This window comes from Mytilus californianus, unplaced genomic scaffold (genome assembly GCF_021869535.1).
Source record: "Mytilus californianus isolate M0D057914Y unplaced genomic scaffold, xbMytCali1.0.p SCAF_2, whole genome shotgun sequence".
NCBI lineage: Eukaryota > Metazoa > Mollusca > Bivalvia > Mytilida > Mytilidae > Mytilus > Mytilus californianus.
In genome coordinates this window covers 115,289,510-115,305,070 of record NW_026262668.1, presented here as the reverse complement: position 1 = coordinate 115,305,070, position 15,561 = coordinate 115,289,510, and the positions used below count along the sequence as shown (strand labels likewise).

Here is a 15,561-nt window from a genome sequence, read left to right as displayed (position 1 = left end):
CATATCTTTCAAATCCCAATACATGTCTTGCAAACAATATAGAGTAAAAATTCACTGTTTGTTTAATAACTTGTTCACAGCTGAAAAAAGTCGGTAAGACAATTGTATAGACACATTAATATTGATTATAATTTTATTTACTTTCGGTTTCACATATCTTTCAAATCCTAATACATGTCTTGCATACAACAGAGTAACAATTCACTGTTTGTTTAATTAATTTGTTCACAGCTGAAAAAAGTCGGTAAGACAATTGTATAGACACATTAATATTGATAATAATTTTATTTTCTTTCGGTTTCACATATTGAATGTGCTGACGAGAACTACCTGTATTGTAACAAGTGCTGCTTATTCAATGTCTCGTCACACACACACATACGTTAATGTTTAACTATGTACAATTTCTTAATTTTTCCTGGCATACAGTTCATCGTTATATAATTTTATAATACATCGAAATTGTAACAACATTACGATAGTCTCAATTTGAAATAAAAAGAAATTAAAAAAAAAAAAAAATTATATAATGTTTATATTGGAAAAAGTAAATTATAACAATTATTTCAATTTCAGTCCATATTAAGCTGTTGCTTTTTCCGCTTCGAGATAATTTTGACCACATATTAAAAATTAATTTCCTGCATGATGCATATCTTATATTCACATTTTCATTGCGATCTTCAAAAGGACGAAGTTGATATATAAACTGTCGTCAATTATTGTGTGTGTAAAGGTTGGGCCGTTTAAAAAAAAAATTGGAAAGGAAAAAAATACTTTGTTTCATGTCAAAAAAAAAGAGGAAACTATTGAAAGTTGATCATGCATTCGATCTAAAATAAAATTTTACACAAGATAAAAGTTAAAAGATACTAAGTGAAAAAATTAGACAACCGCAATGGGTTAATCGCTTTGACGTCCGAAAAAGATAATAGCCAACACATACATTGTAACTTTTAAAGGTAGTTAAATTAATTTTTATGTATAAAGAACGTGCGATGTAATAAAAAATGTTTATCAAAACATACCAATAACGCAAGTAAAGAACGTTTAAGCATTCAATATTAATCAAAACACAAAGGTTATTCCTGTACTAATTTTTCGAATTATTTGATTTAGGCGTTGAGAACCTTTGGTGACCCCACAGTTTAAATGTCTATGATAAATACGACGTGGTAAGTGGGCGTTACAGACGAACGTTCACCTAATTTAACCCAGTAAATGGGAGACTTGAGCGCGCCAAAAAAATCGTCACACTGTTATGAAAACGATACTTGAGAAGAAAGGATATGAGGTATCCATCCATGACACAAAATCAGTACATGCGCATTAAAAAAAGTCACATTGAGGCCTTCGACACGGAGCAAAACAACTCTCACCTCACTGCAAGTGTAAGACGGCCCCTAGCACCGGTTTGAGCGGAATTCTTTGAAAACTGACGATCACACACATTGCGAGATCTATGTTAGATAACTTGGCAGGAAAAAAAATGAATGTGTTGGGCAAATAATTCGGGTAGACTGTGTAAGATGTAACACCACAACTCTGTCTGTATATGTGAAAAAAATTACGACACAATTTCTCTATCAGATAACCTAGGGTTATACAGGGCTAATACTACTAGGTATGCAACAAATCTCCCACACACAACATTTTGATTCTGAAGTCTGGGCATGCCGTGTCTATATGGAATACAATAAAATTGAAAATGGAAATAGGGAATGTGTCAAAGAGACAACAACCCGACCAAAGAGCAGAAAACAGCCGAAGGCCACCAATGGGTCTTCAACACTGCGAGAAAATCCCGCACCCGAAAGAGTGCTTCAGCTGGCCCCTAAAGAAAAGTGTGTACTAGTTCAGTGATAATGGACGTCATACTAAACTCCAAAACATATAAATGAACTAAAATTAAAATTCATACAAGTCTAACAAAGGCCAGAGGCTCCTGACTTGGGACAGGCGCAAAAATGTGGCGGGGTTAAACATGTTTTGTGAGATCTCAACCCTCCCTTATACCTCTAGCAAATGTAGAAAAAACAAACACACAGCAATACGCACAGTAAAAATCAGTTTAAAAGTCTGAGTCCGATGTCAGAGTAGGTAACAAAAGAAACTAAGCAAAATGACAATGATACATAAATTAACAAAGTAGTACTAGCAGTTACTGACATGCCAGCTCCAGACCTCAATTAAACTGATTGAAAGATTATGTCTTCATCATATGAAAATCAAGCACAATCCCTCCCGTTAGGGGTTTAGTATCATACCATCATAAAATATATGAAAAGAACATAACCCGTATCATGTCAACGACTGGTTTTAGAATAAATGTTTATTATATACTTCCGATTTTAGGTTAGGTAGGTATTATAGAACACAAATCTGATATCCTATCTAGTATTTTCAGTGTGATAAACAGAGGGAGAGCTATACATGTTAATATTGAAAATCATGGAATAAGTGGAAATTTGATTATTCGGTCAAATATTTCATCAACCCATGCATTTAAGTGATATACCCTGAACATTCTTACAAAAACAAACTTGTTTTCTCAGCGGTAATGTGCAATCATCAATGAAAAAAATATCAAGTATGTGTTAATGGTTATAAAGCTGTTTCAATTATTGGATTTGAACAATTCATTGTATATCAACAATGTCAAACTGTCTCAAGTCAAAGGTATATATATAAATATAATAGTAAAAAAGTCTAAATTGGAAACAACGTTCAAACCTATGATTGCGTTGGATAAAAACCGCAATATTTATACGTGTGCATGCAAAACAAATTTCTTGGTAGAGGGGTCTAAATACAGCACAAACAACATTTTCTAAAAGACCGAAAAAAGTGAAAAAGTATATTTTACCAAAACGCATTTGACTAGCAATATAATAGTATATATAGTAACATTTCCAGAAATAAAGCCGGAGGTAAGCAGCATACACATCAGTATACTTAGGCTGTAAAAGAGTTGTAACCCCAGAGTGCGGGAACTGCAAAATGCATCATATTATTTTTGTAAAGTATATTGCGTATCATATGTGTAATTACATATTCATATTATCAACAAAATAATAGGTCTAAATTCACTTATATTTTACAACAACCAAACAACACAAAAAATGATTTTTCATTTTAAAGGTATGGTGCAATTTCAGGTATTCCATGATGATGAACGAAAATTATGTCATAGTAGGAACAGATGATACCACAAATGATACCACAACTGATAATAAAAGTATCAACCGAAGATGTAGTTTTTGTCGTAAGCATTGGAAGCCGGTAAGAAAATAAAAATGTCGCTCAGTTTCACGTTATTTTATTTTGGATCGCAAATTCCCTTTCTTGATTCCCCAACAGAAAATTAATTATTTTGAAAAACTCGTGCATCCAAAGCGCTTTTCTGGATTTACCTTCATCAGGAACGCTCATAGTCAAACATTTAAAAAAATAAAGGAATGAAATACATAGAAACGTTAGAACGTGAATGACCAAAACAAAATATTTTTTGTAAGAATTAGCATTGTCGGTCAATATTTTGCCTGGGTTGTTGAAAGATTTAAACGAATAAAATATGCTTTTGCCTTTTAAAATGAATTTTCTATGACACTTAAAATTTTTTTATATCCATTAAACGTAAGAAGAAAAGTATGGTTGATGCAGTATGTGTTTGTTTGAACGATTGATTGATTGTTTACCTTAAGTCCAATGCCATATTTTCATGCCTATTCGGAAGATCGCCCGAATTGGGCTGAGGGGAACAATTAGAACTTACCTTCGGCGTTAGATAACGTCGACGTGTATTTGAAGCCAACGGAAAAGAGAAATAGACAGAGTCATATATAAAAAATGTGTACAGATAAATCTGACTGATTGCTATAAGATGAATGGCGAATGACAAATATTTTACGATTCTATGAATCAAAATACCATTTCCGATTTTAAGTATACGTTCAAAATCAAGTGACTTACAATTATATAAATTGGTGTACGGGATGAAATAAAACAGCAGCTCAAAAAAGATATCAGTAATGATTTTACCTACATCCCAGATACTAAGTGACCTACACTCATACATAGCTGTGTAAGGATGCATTTAAAGAAGTAAAGTAGTGTTTTACAAAGAAAAGTACGTTTTTACAAAGAAAAGTACGTTATGACCTACATTTTGCCGCCTCGGTGGTTTCGTGGTAGAATGTTCGCCTCGAGTGCGGGAGAACGTGGGTTCGAACCCCGGCCGGATCAGACAAAAGAATTTGAAATTGTTATTTGCTTCTTCTCCGCTAAGCAAGCGACATTAAGGAGTAAGAGCAAAGACTGGTCGGTCTAGTACAAAGCAGGGTTTATATTCTTATTATATTAACATGTTCTTGTCCTGAATATGCTATGGATGATATATGATATATTATTATTATTATTATTATTATTATTATTATTATTATTATTATGCATTCAATTTGACGTGGACGCTACGCAGCCATTCAGTATTTTCATCATGACCTACATTTTACATCTCGTTGTTTATTTAAATCTTAAGTTGTATCAGGCTAATCTTTTTATTTTGAAATTTTGTATGATATCATGTTCGTATTCATTGCGAACACTTTTTGTCACATTGATTTTTGGTTGCTTATTATAATTCCGTGATATGGTTATTAAACTAGCAAGTGAAATGAGCCATCTATTGTTTGTAGCGTTTTCTTTACTATTATCTTCTTTTTCAGTGCGTAATTGGTATGATAGTTTTGGTAAGTTGAGTTTCTTTTTCTTGCCACATAAATACGTTTGGAAAAACTGTCAATATAAAATGCTGAAAATTGAGATATTCTATTTAATTCTATATCTTATGCTGGAAATATACATCAACCTAAATGACATAAAAAGAGAACGATGAGGTTCAAATACGAATCTAGTTCACCTAAATATATATCTTTCAATGCAAATATTAATTACTACCTTTATTTTTAATCTATATACTGATAACATTATTTGCTCTTGAATTGATTTTTTCACTATTTTTAGGCCATTATATTTATAGCAATAGTGTGTATCGTGGTAGTGACACAACCAAAAGGTCAAGAGGACTTCAAGAATTCACTACAATCTAATTTGAAGGTCGAAAACAGTAGGTTATTTTGTAATTATTTTCCAAAAAACAAACAATACTGTACAGTAAAATATTTTCTCGCGTAAATCTATCAGAACGAAGTTGTTTCTGTATGTAGTTTTATAACAAACTGGACATTAAAAGTGAAATGGCAACTGAAACAAATAGCAATTCTTGGAATAACATTTCAAACCAAAAATGTATGTTACACAGAAAAATAACACGATCAGTTGCACGGAAGTGTTTAAATTTCACCTCTTTTATATTTACAGCAGCGAATAAGTGCATTTACAATACATCGGGAGGTGAGTACTGTTTCATGCAAGTTATTGGAAGATAGTAAGAGATACAACATAATTCTTATTAAGATATACATTTTCATTATTTTCATATCTTGTTCAAATAATTTTTAAAGGGAAAATAATATTGCACGATCGAATACTATTGAACACACTACAATTACCTAGAAGGATCTATTTTCCTAATTTGAAGTTATTTATATAAAAAAAAGATGCAGATTATACCAAAGGAACAATCAAAACACCGAATCGAAGAAAAACGGCTAATAACATGACCAAAATGACGAAAAGGCAATCAAAAGCAAATTTTGGATTTTTCCCTTTTTTTCTATGCATTATATAACTTTGTACGATTTTTAGGTTAAATTTGATTGTTTCACTGGCAGATTACACAACCATGTAACTGCATGAAACACCGTCCGCCGTTTTATGATTTTTTTCTTATTTCTTAAACACAGAAACAACTGGACAAGGTAAACATAGAAACACACTGCAAATATATTTGATGTATTACTGAAACATTTAGACAGTTAAACACAGAAACAAACTGCAAACACTGAAACAACTATAGTAAATACTGAAACAATTGTCAAAGACAGAAACAAATGTCAAACAATGAATCAACTTGACAGTTAAACACAGAACTAAATGACAAACACTGAAAAAAATGGACAGGTAAACATTATCACAAAAAACACTGAAATACTGGAAAGTTGAACACAGAAACAAACGGGAAATACTGAAACAAATGGCGAACTCTGAAATCACCATCAAACACTGAAACAACTGGACAGTTATACAACACAGAAACAAATGGGAAACACTAAAACAATTACCAGACGCTAAAATAACTGGACAGGTAAACACAGAAACAATTGGGAAGCGCTGAAACAACTGGACAGAAAGGTAACACTTAAAATATAATACTTAAATGCAGGCTATTGATATTTGCCAAATTGATTAAAATTTCAGTTTTTGTGACGGAACTGAAAAAAGATCCATTTGCCTATGGGAGTGTATGCGAAATAGGCAAGTATCTTGATATAGACAGATTTACCATAGAATAAAATAAATAATGGTGCAATGTTAATACCTTAAATGTAACTAATGGATTATCACATTTAATGGTAATATTTCATATACTAGTGAATATATTATGATGAGAGCATCCGTGGTTTGAAAAAAAAAACCATTTGGCTACTCATTTTGTTCATCAGATAGTTATCAGACTTTGTGAATTATTTACCTTGGTTAGTTACATGTATTTACCTTTGTTAATTATTTACCTAATCTTAAAATCATTCTGAACAAATAAAATAATTATATGGTCTCAACTTTTACCTTAAAAATTCAATGTCGAACTATAACTCGATATTTTGTAGGATCAAAATATGTCAACAAGTACTGTAACATTGGTAAGGATGAATCAAGTAAGTAATTCTATTAAACTGTACATATGTTGCCATATTATACCGAAGGCAACTCATCTGATAGAATTCTTAAAAAATCCAAAATTGAGTTAGATCGGATGCATCATCATTCATAATAGCAACAGTAGAACATATGACGTGTTAGGTTGCCGATCCGACTTTCCTGGACTGTATTACAGATGCTGATCCAGTTTTCAGATTGATAGACACGCGAATCTTACATTTTCAAAAAAAAAAAAAAAACATTTGAACGAAATTTGGTTCCGTCAACCAAGATTGAATCTAGGACGTAATATATTGCTCCAGTATGTATTGTCAATATACTGCATGTATTCTCAGCTTGAATCCACTCCTGGATTAGACTGGTCTCAATTTTAGCTATAAGATAAATTAGAGATTATAAGAACATCATTTTAAAGAAGCATCAGCTATGATTAAGACGCAAAGTGTATTGACATTAAACCCTGTTACCATATTATTAACAATATTTGTATTTTGGTTTTTTTTTTAGTTTTAACACTTATCGTTTATTTATCTGATAGTTATTATAAAATAATTGTAATTGAGAGGTACCACCTTGTTAGTCAAGTGATTCCGAGATAATATTGTAAAAGCTAGTCTTGTGTGCTGGAGATTGTGTTTCGATTCCCGGCTGGGTCAAACTTAAGACTTGAAAATTAGTATCTGCTATGCACGCGGCTTTAGAAAAAATATATCCGGGTCAGGTGACATGTCTTCGTGGATTGTTACCTTGTGAACTATCACAATTGAATGCAATAAATTGACATTTTCAAATTTCTTTGGTTAGATTGATCTCAATATTTGATGATCATACATGTGATAACAAGTACATATTTTAACAATTACATTTACTCTGATCATCATTTATGCAAGAGTAAAAGTTTGATCAATATACGATATGTACCACTATGCATATTGTGTTGTATACCCACATACTAACAAATGGAATTAGTAATGTGAACTACTTTTGAAATATCTTTAAAATCATTTATAACCAAATATTTGTGGGTTTCGTTTAGGTAGTCATTTGTGCGAGGAATGTACAGACGGAAGCAAACTTCCATCGTTTTGCTTCTGTGACAAGAAAGTTCACTGTGTCAACGATAAAGAATTGGGAGGTCGACCAGCCGATGACTCTAAAAAATCTTGTAAGTAATTATACTATCGTATTGTTTTTGAGTTACAACATATCAAGACATAGTAATGTTTTCAGTCATTTACACATAAAATACCATTACATGTCTCGTCAATACTATCTTATATTTGAGCATATTTGTGTTATAACTGATTGTTACCCTTTGTTCTTATGTTGCTCTGTTACACCACTGTCCAAGTCAGCTGAGGGTTGAGCGCTAACAAACATGTTTAACCCAAATTCATGAGTCTGCAATTCAGAGGCAGTCGTTGGTTGCTGTCTGTCATATATTTAGTTTTTATTGTATTGCCATAAATCAAGCTGGTGGTTTTTTTTTAAACTGTTCCACATTTAGACCTGTCATGAATCGGGGCCTTTAATATGTTTGGGTTTTGTTCATTGTTGTAGGCTGTACAGTAACCTATCATCACGTCACTTGGACTCTGATGGATCTTCATTTCATTGGCATTCATACCATATCTTTTTATATAATAAATATTCAGCAATAATGTAATAATTATATAGTTACCTTGGTAAACATATAATATATATTCTGAATCCAATGTAACAATTATGAAAAAGAAATCACACTTTGATTATATAAAAACGAAAGAGAGCTACTATTCCTAAGTAGAAATTCAGTTATAAAATAATCCAGTGAATTTGTATACTCTGTATATGTTATAAATGTAGAGATGAATTGAACAATCGTTTTAAAGACGGAGGCAATGCGAGTTGCTTTTTTTTCAAAATCAAACTCTGGTGAAAAGCACCTGTAATAATATTCTTTACCAACGGATAAATCACTTATAAACTATTCATGTGCATTTTTTTATTCTTTTTACATGTAGGTAATTGGTGTGCAAAGATTTTCAATAATCAATTTAAAGTCCGAGGCTATGCGAGTTGCTCTAGTTACTCTCAAAATCAGGTGAAATCTCACTGTAATGAAGGTTATAGTGGGGTCATGTGTAGTGTTATAACACAACGCATATGCTTTTTAAAAGAACTTGAACAGCATAATTTACAAAGCTGCAACATATCAACTTTTGAGGAGTGTTTCCTGAAATCGATACGGTCTGGAAAATATTACCATTGCCAAAATTTCACGGGTAAGAAAATTTTAATGGTACATTTGGTTTTAGACTTAAAGTTTATTATGGGCAAGTACGTTACGTTGCGTTAACTAGTCCCCAAAACTGCAATTAAAGGAAAAAACTTTCAAACTTTTCAAAATTATGTTTGTTTTATGAATAATTAAATAGGATGATTTGAAGTTTTGAGTAAGAAACATACGTTACATTATATTTAAAAAAAAGATTGATAAAAAATGAAAACAATACGTTATGATAATAAGTGTCACATGGAACAAACAACTTCATATTTCCTTTTTCTTTTCATTTCCATATGACAGAGTCCAATATCGAAGAAAGAAGTGGTAACCTGGAAGCTTGTAACTGAATGCTACCTCATGACGGAGAAAAGGTAAACAAATTAACAATTATTCCAAACAGATTTATATTTCGGTTGTCCATTGGTTATACCATCAATCCCGTTATAAGATTTTACTTATTACAGGCATCTATCCCCTTTGAATTTTCTGATGAAAATTAAAGATTTTGATATTAAAAATAGTTATTTTAAACTGGGGTTCAATCATTACTTGTCTTGGGATTTTTTTTTGTGACATACAAATTTCTGAAGAAGGAAATAAACCATGAAAAGGAATTTGCGTAGAGAAAAATCAAGGCATTGCCTTTTCAAGAAAAAAAGTTATATAGCACTCTTTCTTTTTATTTTGGCAGGTAGAAAATTAAATTGAGTTAGGCTTCATCCAAGAAGTTGAAACAAACAATTGCAAGGAGAAACAGCTGTTTGCCGTTGTTTAACCATCGTCTAGTTGATGGATGAAATCGCCCCCTAGATATGTATAACGCAGGCAGAGATACAATGATCTCTCGAAGAGTGAGAAACACAAGAATAGCCAGTCACCTGTAGTAGTACACAAATTTCTTTGATATTTGGCTTCTTTTTTTAGCTCACCTGGCCCGAAGGGCCAAGTGAGCTTTTCTCATCACTTGGCGTCCGTCGTCGGCGTCGTCGTCGTCGTCGTCGTCGTCGTCCGTCGTCGTTAGCTTTTTACAAAAATCTTCTCCTCTGAAACCACTAGGCCAAATTTAACCAAACTAGGCCACAATCATCATTAGGGTATCTAGTTTAAAAATTGTGTCCGATGACTCCGCCAACCAACCAAGATGGCTGCCATGGCTAAAAAATAGAACATAGGGGTAAAATGTAGATTTTGGCTTATATCTCTGAAACCAAAGCATTTAGAGTAAATCTGACATAGGGTAAAACTGATTATCAGCTCAAGATATATCTGCCCTGAAATTTTCAGACAAATCTGACAACCTGTTGTTGGGTTGCTGCCCCTGAATTGGTAATTTTAAGGAAATTTTGCAGTTTTTGGTTATTATCTTGAATATTATTATAGATAGAGATAAACTGTAAACAGCAATTATGTTCAGCAAAGTGAGATCTACAAATAAGTTGTCATGACCAAAATTTGTTAGTCGACTCCTTTAGGAGTTATTGCCCTTAATAGTCAATTTTTAACAATTTTTTGTAAATTTTTGTAATCTTTTACAAAAATCTTCTTCTCTGAAACTACTGAGACAAATTTAACCATACTTGGCCATAATCATTATTAGGGTATCTAGTTTAAAAAATTTGTCAGATGACCCCGCCTTCCAACCATCATGGCGGACTTGGTTAAAAATAGAACATAGGGGTAAAATGCAGTTTTTGGTTTATATCTCTGAAACTAAAGCATTTAGAGCAAATCTGACAGGTGGCAAACATGTACATCAGATTTAGATTTATCTGCCCTGAAATTTTCAGACGAATCCGACAACCCGTTGTTGGGTTGCTGCCCCTGAGTTAGTAATTTTACAAAAATTTTGCAGTTTTTTGTTATTATCTTAGATATCATTATAATATCTAATATCTAATACTATTAATTATGATTTTAACCTTATGTTACATGATTTCCAAAGCATCAGTAAATGCAGGTGAGCGACACAGGCTCTTGAGAGCCTCTAGTTTCAATTTATATACAATTTGCAGACTTGAGTTTTAAAGTATACTCGGTAATATTAAATATTCCATCTAGTTCTTTGAGTGGTTCGTTTGTATTTGACATCAAGTCAATGTATAACTTATTATTGGCAGATAGCTTCAGAATCATTAGTCCCCTACCGACGAAGTCGAAGGGAACTATAGGTTTGCACTCTGTCCATCTGTCTGTCCATCCGTCATTTCGGCAAATTAGTTTCCCACATTTTTTCCTTCGTGTTTGAAGATATTGATTTGATATTTGGTATACAGTTTTATCATGACACGTTACAGATCAAGTTCGAATTTAGTTCCGGTCAGATGATTTCGTGCAGAGCTATTTTCCTTGGTATTCGACAATTCACACAAGTAATCAGTTTTCCGCACTTTTTTTGTTATGCTTGAAGATTTTGATTGGATATTTGATATATAGTTCTACCACAAGATCAAGTTCGAATTTTGTTCCGGTCTGATGATTTTGTGCAGAGTTATGGTCCTTCGACTGATAAAATTCAGGCAAGTAATTAGTTTTCCCCATTTTTTTTCATCATGCTTGAAGATATTGATTTGATATTTGATATATAGTTCTACCATGACCAGTTACAGATCAAATTCGAATTTTGTTTGGTTCAAATAATTTTTTTGTAGAGTTATGGTTCTAGGACCTAGGACTTAGAAAATTCACGGAATTAATCAGTTTTCCACACATTTTTTCGTCATGCTTGAAGATATTGGTTTGATATTTGTTTTATAGTTTACACCATGACAATGAACTTTTAACCGGTAGGGAACTATGTATTTCCATGAAATACTCTCACAATGCATGTTTAAACCAATAATACTACAGCCCTTGGATGGTGTAAACTTCCCAAAAAAAACGTGTATGGTGTAATGGTGTATGGCATATGGTTGCAATGGTAAAAGGTGTATGGGGCTATGGTGTATGGTGTAAGGGGAATGGTGTAATGGTGTAACGTGCGATCGGGAATGGTGTGAACGAATGGTGTACGACATTTAAAACTATGCAAAATATTGTTAAGAACTGATTTTTGATTTTATACATTAATTTACAATATTGTGATCAAATTCGTTTTTTTTTAAATAAATAAATAATTTTGTAGTCGCACGCTTTCTTTGAAATTAAATTGCATTATGGTGTAATGTGTAAGGTGTATGGTGCAAATGTGTAACGTGTAAAGTGTAATGGCACAGGGTGTATGGTGTAATGGTGTATGGTGAATGGTGTAATGGTGTATGGTGTGAAGTTTACGCCATCCAAGGACTGTAGTTGATCTGTACAGTTCAGATATGACAAGTGTTTCACATATGTGCCTTGAAAGCAGCCTGTCCGCATCGAATCTATGCATTTATCATAATATTGTTAATAAAGTAAAAAAAATGGCAACACAAATAGAAGTAATGATTTTTTTTAAGATAAGAGATTTGAAAATATAACATTTTTAGAACCCAGTTATGCACACAGTAAAATTAAATATAACTCCTCCATGAGATACAATTGCTTAACAATTATTATGCATAATGCTCAAATTTATATATATAAGTAGATGTGGTATGATTTCCAAATACCAAAATGACGAAGAAATAAGCAACTACATGTCATCGTACGACCTTCACCGATGACAAAATCCCATACCGCATAGCAGGCAATAAAAGGCCCTGAAATTGAAAATGTCAAAGAATTCAAACGAGAAAATTAACGGCCTGATTTATGTACAAAACATTAAACGAAAAACGACAACAAACGTCCCTAGACTTACAGGCCATTGACTTAGGACAGGCACATACATAATGTGGCGGGGCTAAACTTGTTTGCAGGCGTCCAAACCTCCCCTAACCCGTGACAGTAGTGTAACAGCATAATATAAGAACAAACTATACAAATCAGTTAAAAAGGGCGTAACTCATCAGCACGATACTAGGCACAAAACAACTAACAAAACCACTAAATACACGAAGATCAGATTTTTGAATACTCGTTGTTACAGAAAACTAATTCATAGCCGTTAACAATTTTTACAAATATCATGTATTGAAGACTTAAAGGTCAACATTACACATCCTTCATCCAATAGATAAAGTGTAAAGAAGCATTAACCGTCAGAGAAAAACATGATCTTGTGCAATGCCAAAATATAGGTATCAACAGAATGAAAGAGCGTGAATAGCAATAACATTTAGCTGGGTTTTAATCTATTTATCTTTGTTATTCTTGTATGTTTTTTTTAATTTTAGTTTATTTGTATGTTTCGGACTTTAGTGTGACTTCCATTTTTACTGAACTAGTACACATTTTTGTTTAGGGGCAAGCTGAAGCCCGCCTCCGGGTGCTGGATTTTCTAGCTGTGTTGAAGACACATTGGTGGCCTTCGGCTGTTTTCTGCTCTTTGGTCGGGTTGTTGTCTTTTTGACACATTCCCCATTTCCATTCTTAATTTTATTCAAATCAGTATTTAAACCGGTAAAACAATATTCAAAGGTCTAACTCCAGTTTAAATTTGATTCCGGATCGTATCTAAATAGAAAGAATCGATAAACAAACCAAAAATTAAGATGTGCTATCCCGTTTGGGATAATTTTTCAACACCTACAGCCAAACTTCCAAAACTTTTTTTTGTATTTTTGAAGAAAGAATAAAGGTTGTAAGTAATTTGTGGTAACGAAATCCTTGACGTTATAAGTTACCAGATATACATAGATTACGTTAACGTAACTACAGACACGGGCTTTATGTATGCTTAACATTTTATTGATTTCATTGTTGTATTGACAGATATCTTCTAATTAAAATTGTTTGTTGTATTCCCTTTGTGTTATCATGTTATCAGTTCCAAATTGATATATTGAAAGTCTATAGTTAATGAGTACTTTTTATTTATTTTTATTTATTCATCAGTTAAATGAGTAAGTCAAATGGCTCAAAGCATATAAGATGTCTATTTATTGATAACCAGGAAAAATACACTTTCGTCTATAATAAAACTTTTGATTTCATCTCAAGAAACTATAATAATTGATATGTAGTTGCACAGCTTTTTAACAAATGTATTGTTACTAGGTCTTTCCACTTTTCTATGGAAAGACCTATTGATTTTGTTCTGAATATTATTTTTTTCTTCTTCCGCCACAATTTTTTTCTTGCGGTGTATAATGGTTTCGCAAGATGTCGCTTAGATTTTTTGCATATGATATCGAACAGTTATTGCGCTTTTGAAACTGACCCTGTTTAACAGAATACTTTTTATTGTAAGAGTTATCTCCCCAAACACTATTTATCTTGTGTGCGCATCTCCTTTGCAACCATAAAAGATTACGACAAAATTATTTAACCAATTTGCTCGTTATATCCTAAGGATCTTAAGAATAATTTTGACCGAAGCGTTCCGGAGAATCCATTATAGAGTTATTTTCCCTTCTGTATTTAAAATAAGTGAAATGTAATTGTAACTGGTAAACCATAAGTTATAGAGACCTGGGGTCTTTTGAACTGAATTTTAATTTGGCTTATTAATGCTTCTCTTCAGAAACCGTATAAGATATTGACATTTTTTTTTATTAAACTGTTAGTTCCTACATGTCGTAACTTATATATTTTGGTTAAAAGGGTGCGTTAACACTTGATGGGAGTTTCCTCCCCTCCAAAACTTAAAATGATCTGTATTGGGATAGAACTCATTTCCAATATATAGTAGAGACTTTGGGTCATTTAATTTGAGGTCCTTGTTGTATGACCTTGAAATTTAGTTCAAGGTCAAAGGTAAATTTGATGTTCTAGATTTTGACCATTGCTATAGATTCATATCTATAAATGATAAAGCCATGGGGTCTTTCGCATCATATTGGTAGACATAGGACATATTATCTTAAATGAATTTGGGTGGAAAAATATTTGTTTTTAATTATTTATGTAAACTTTATTTTTTATTTACATTGTTATATATCTGTTACTTATTTAGGACAATGTTGGCCAATATGTATAAAGTGATAAATCTAATTCCGTCCTTCATAATGTTATGTAATTGCATTTATGTGTTTATTTGTTTTTATATATCAACACTTTATTGTGCTAAGGCTTCTATGACTTCTATTGTATGAATAAAATATTTAAAAAAAACATATGATGATATGTAGGGTTTATATGACATACAATGGTTATGATAACTCAAAAAGTTAGTCTCAGTCTAATAGTAGCTTTATAGGTTGCAATTCTGTAAATATAGACGATGCAATTTCCCATAGGAACTCCCTTTGCGGATAAAACTGTGCCACTTTTACTATGAAGTTTCGTGAAAAATTATATCCCAGAACGGACAGTTGATATGCACTACTATTTTATTCAAAGGTCAAAATATAGGGCTGTGCGGCATATTTTCAACATTTATATGCCCTGAACTTCTAAGAGTTTAAACTTATACTAAAATTCTATACTACCCCTAC

General features: G+C 32.4%; 1 protein-coding gene across 1 annotated transcript; it reads left to right on the top strand.

Annotated features, from left to right (window-relative positions):
* The first annotated feature begins 230 nt into the window (after positions 1-230).
* On the top strand, positions 231-15,242 carry LOC127730802 (uncharacterized). The gene is made up of 11 exons (XM_052239389.1): positions 231-244; positions 3,159-3,282; positions 4,725-4,748; positions 5,023-5,125; positions 5,380-5,412; positions 6,379-6,435; positions 6,789-6,836; positions 7,877-8,005; positions 8,844-9,104; positions 9,407-9,477; positions 9,798-15,242. The coding sequence occupies exons 2-10, from the start codon at positions 3,166-3,168 to the stop codon at positions 9,451-9,453; spliced, it is 819 nt and encodes a 272-aa protein (XP_052095349.1). The 5' UTR covers positions 231-244; positions 3,159-3,165; the 3' UTR covers positions 9,454-9,477; positions 9,798-15,242.
* The last annotated feature ends 319 nt before the right edge of the window (positions 15,243-15,561 follow it).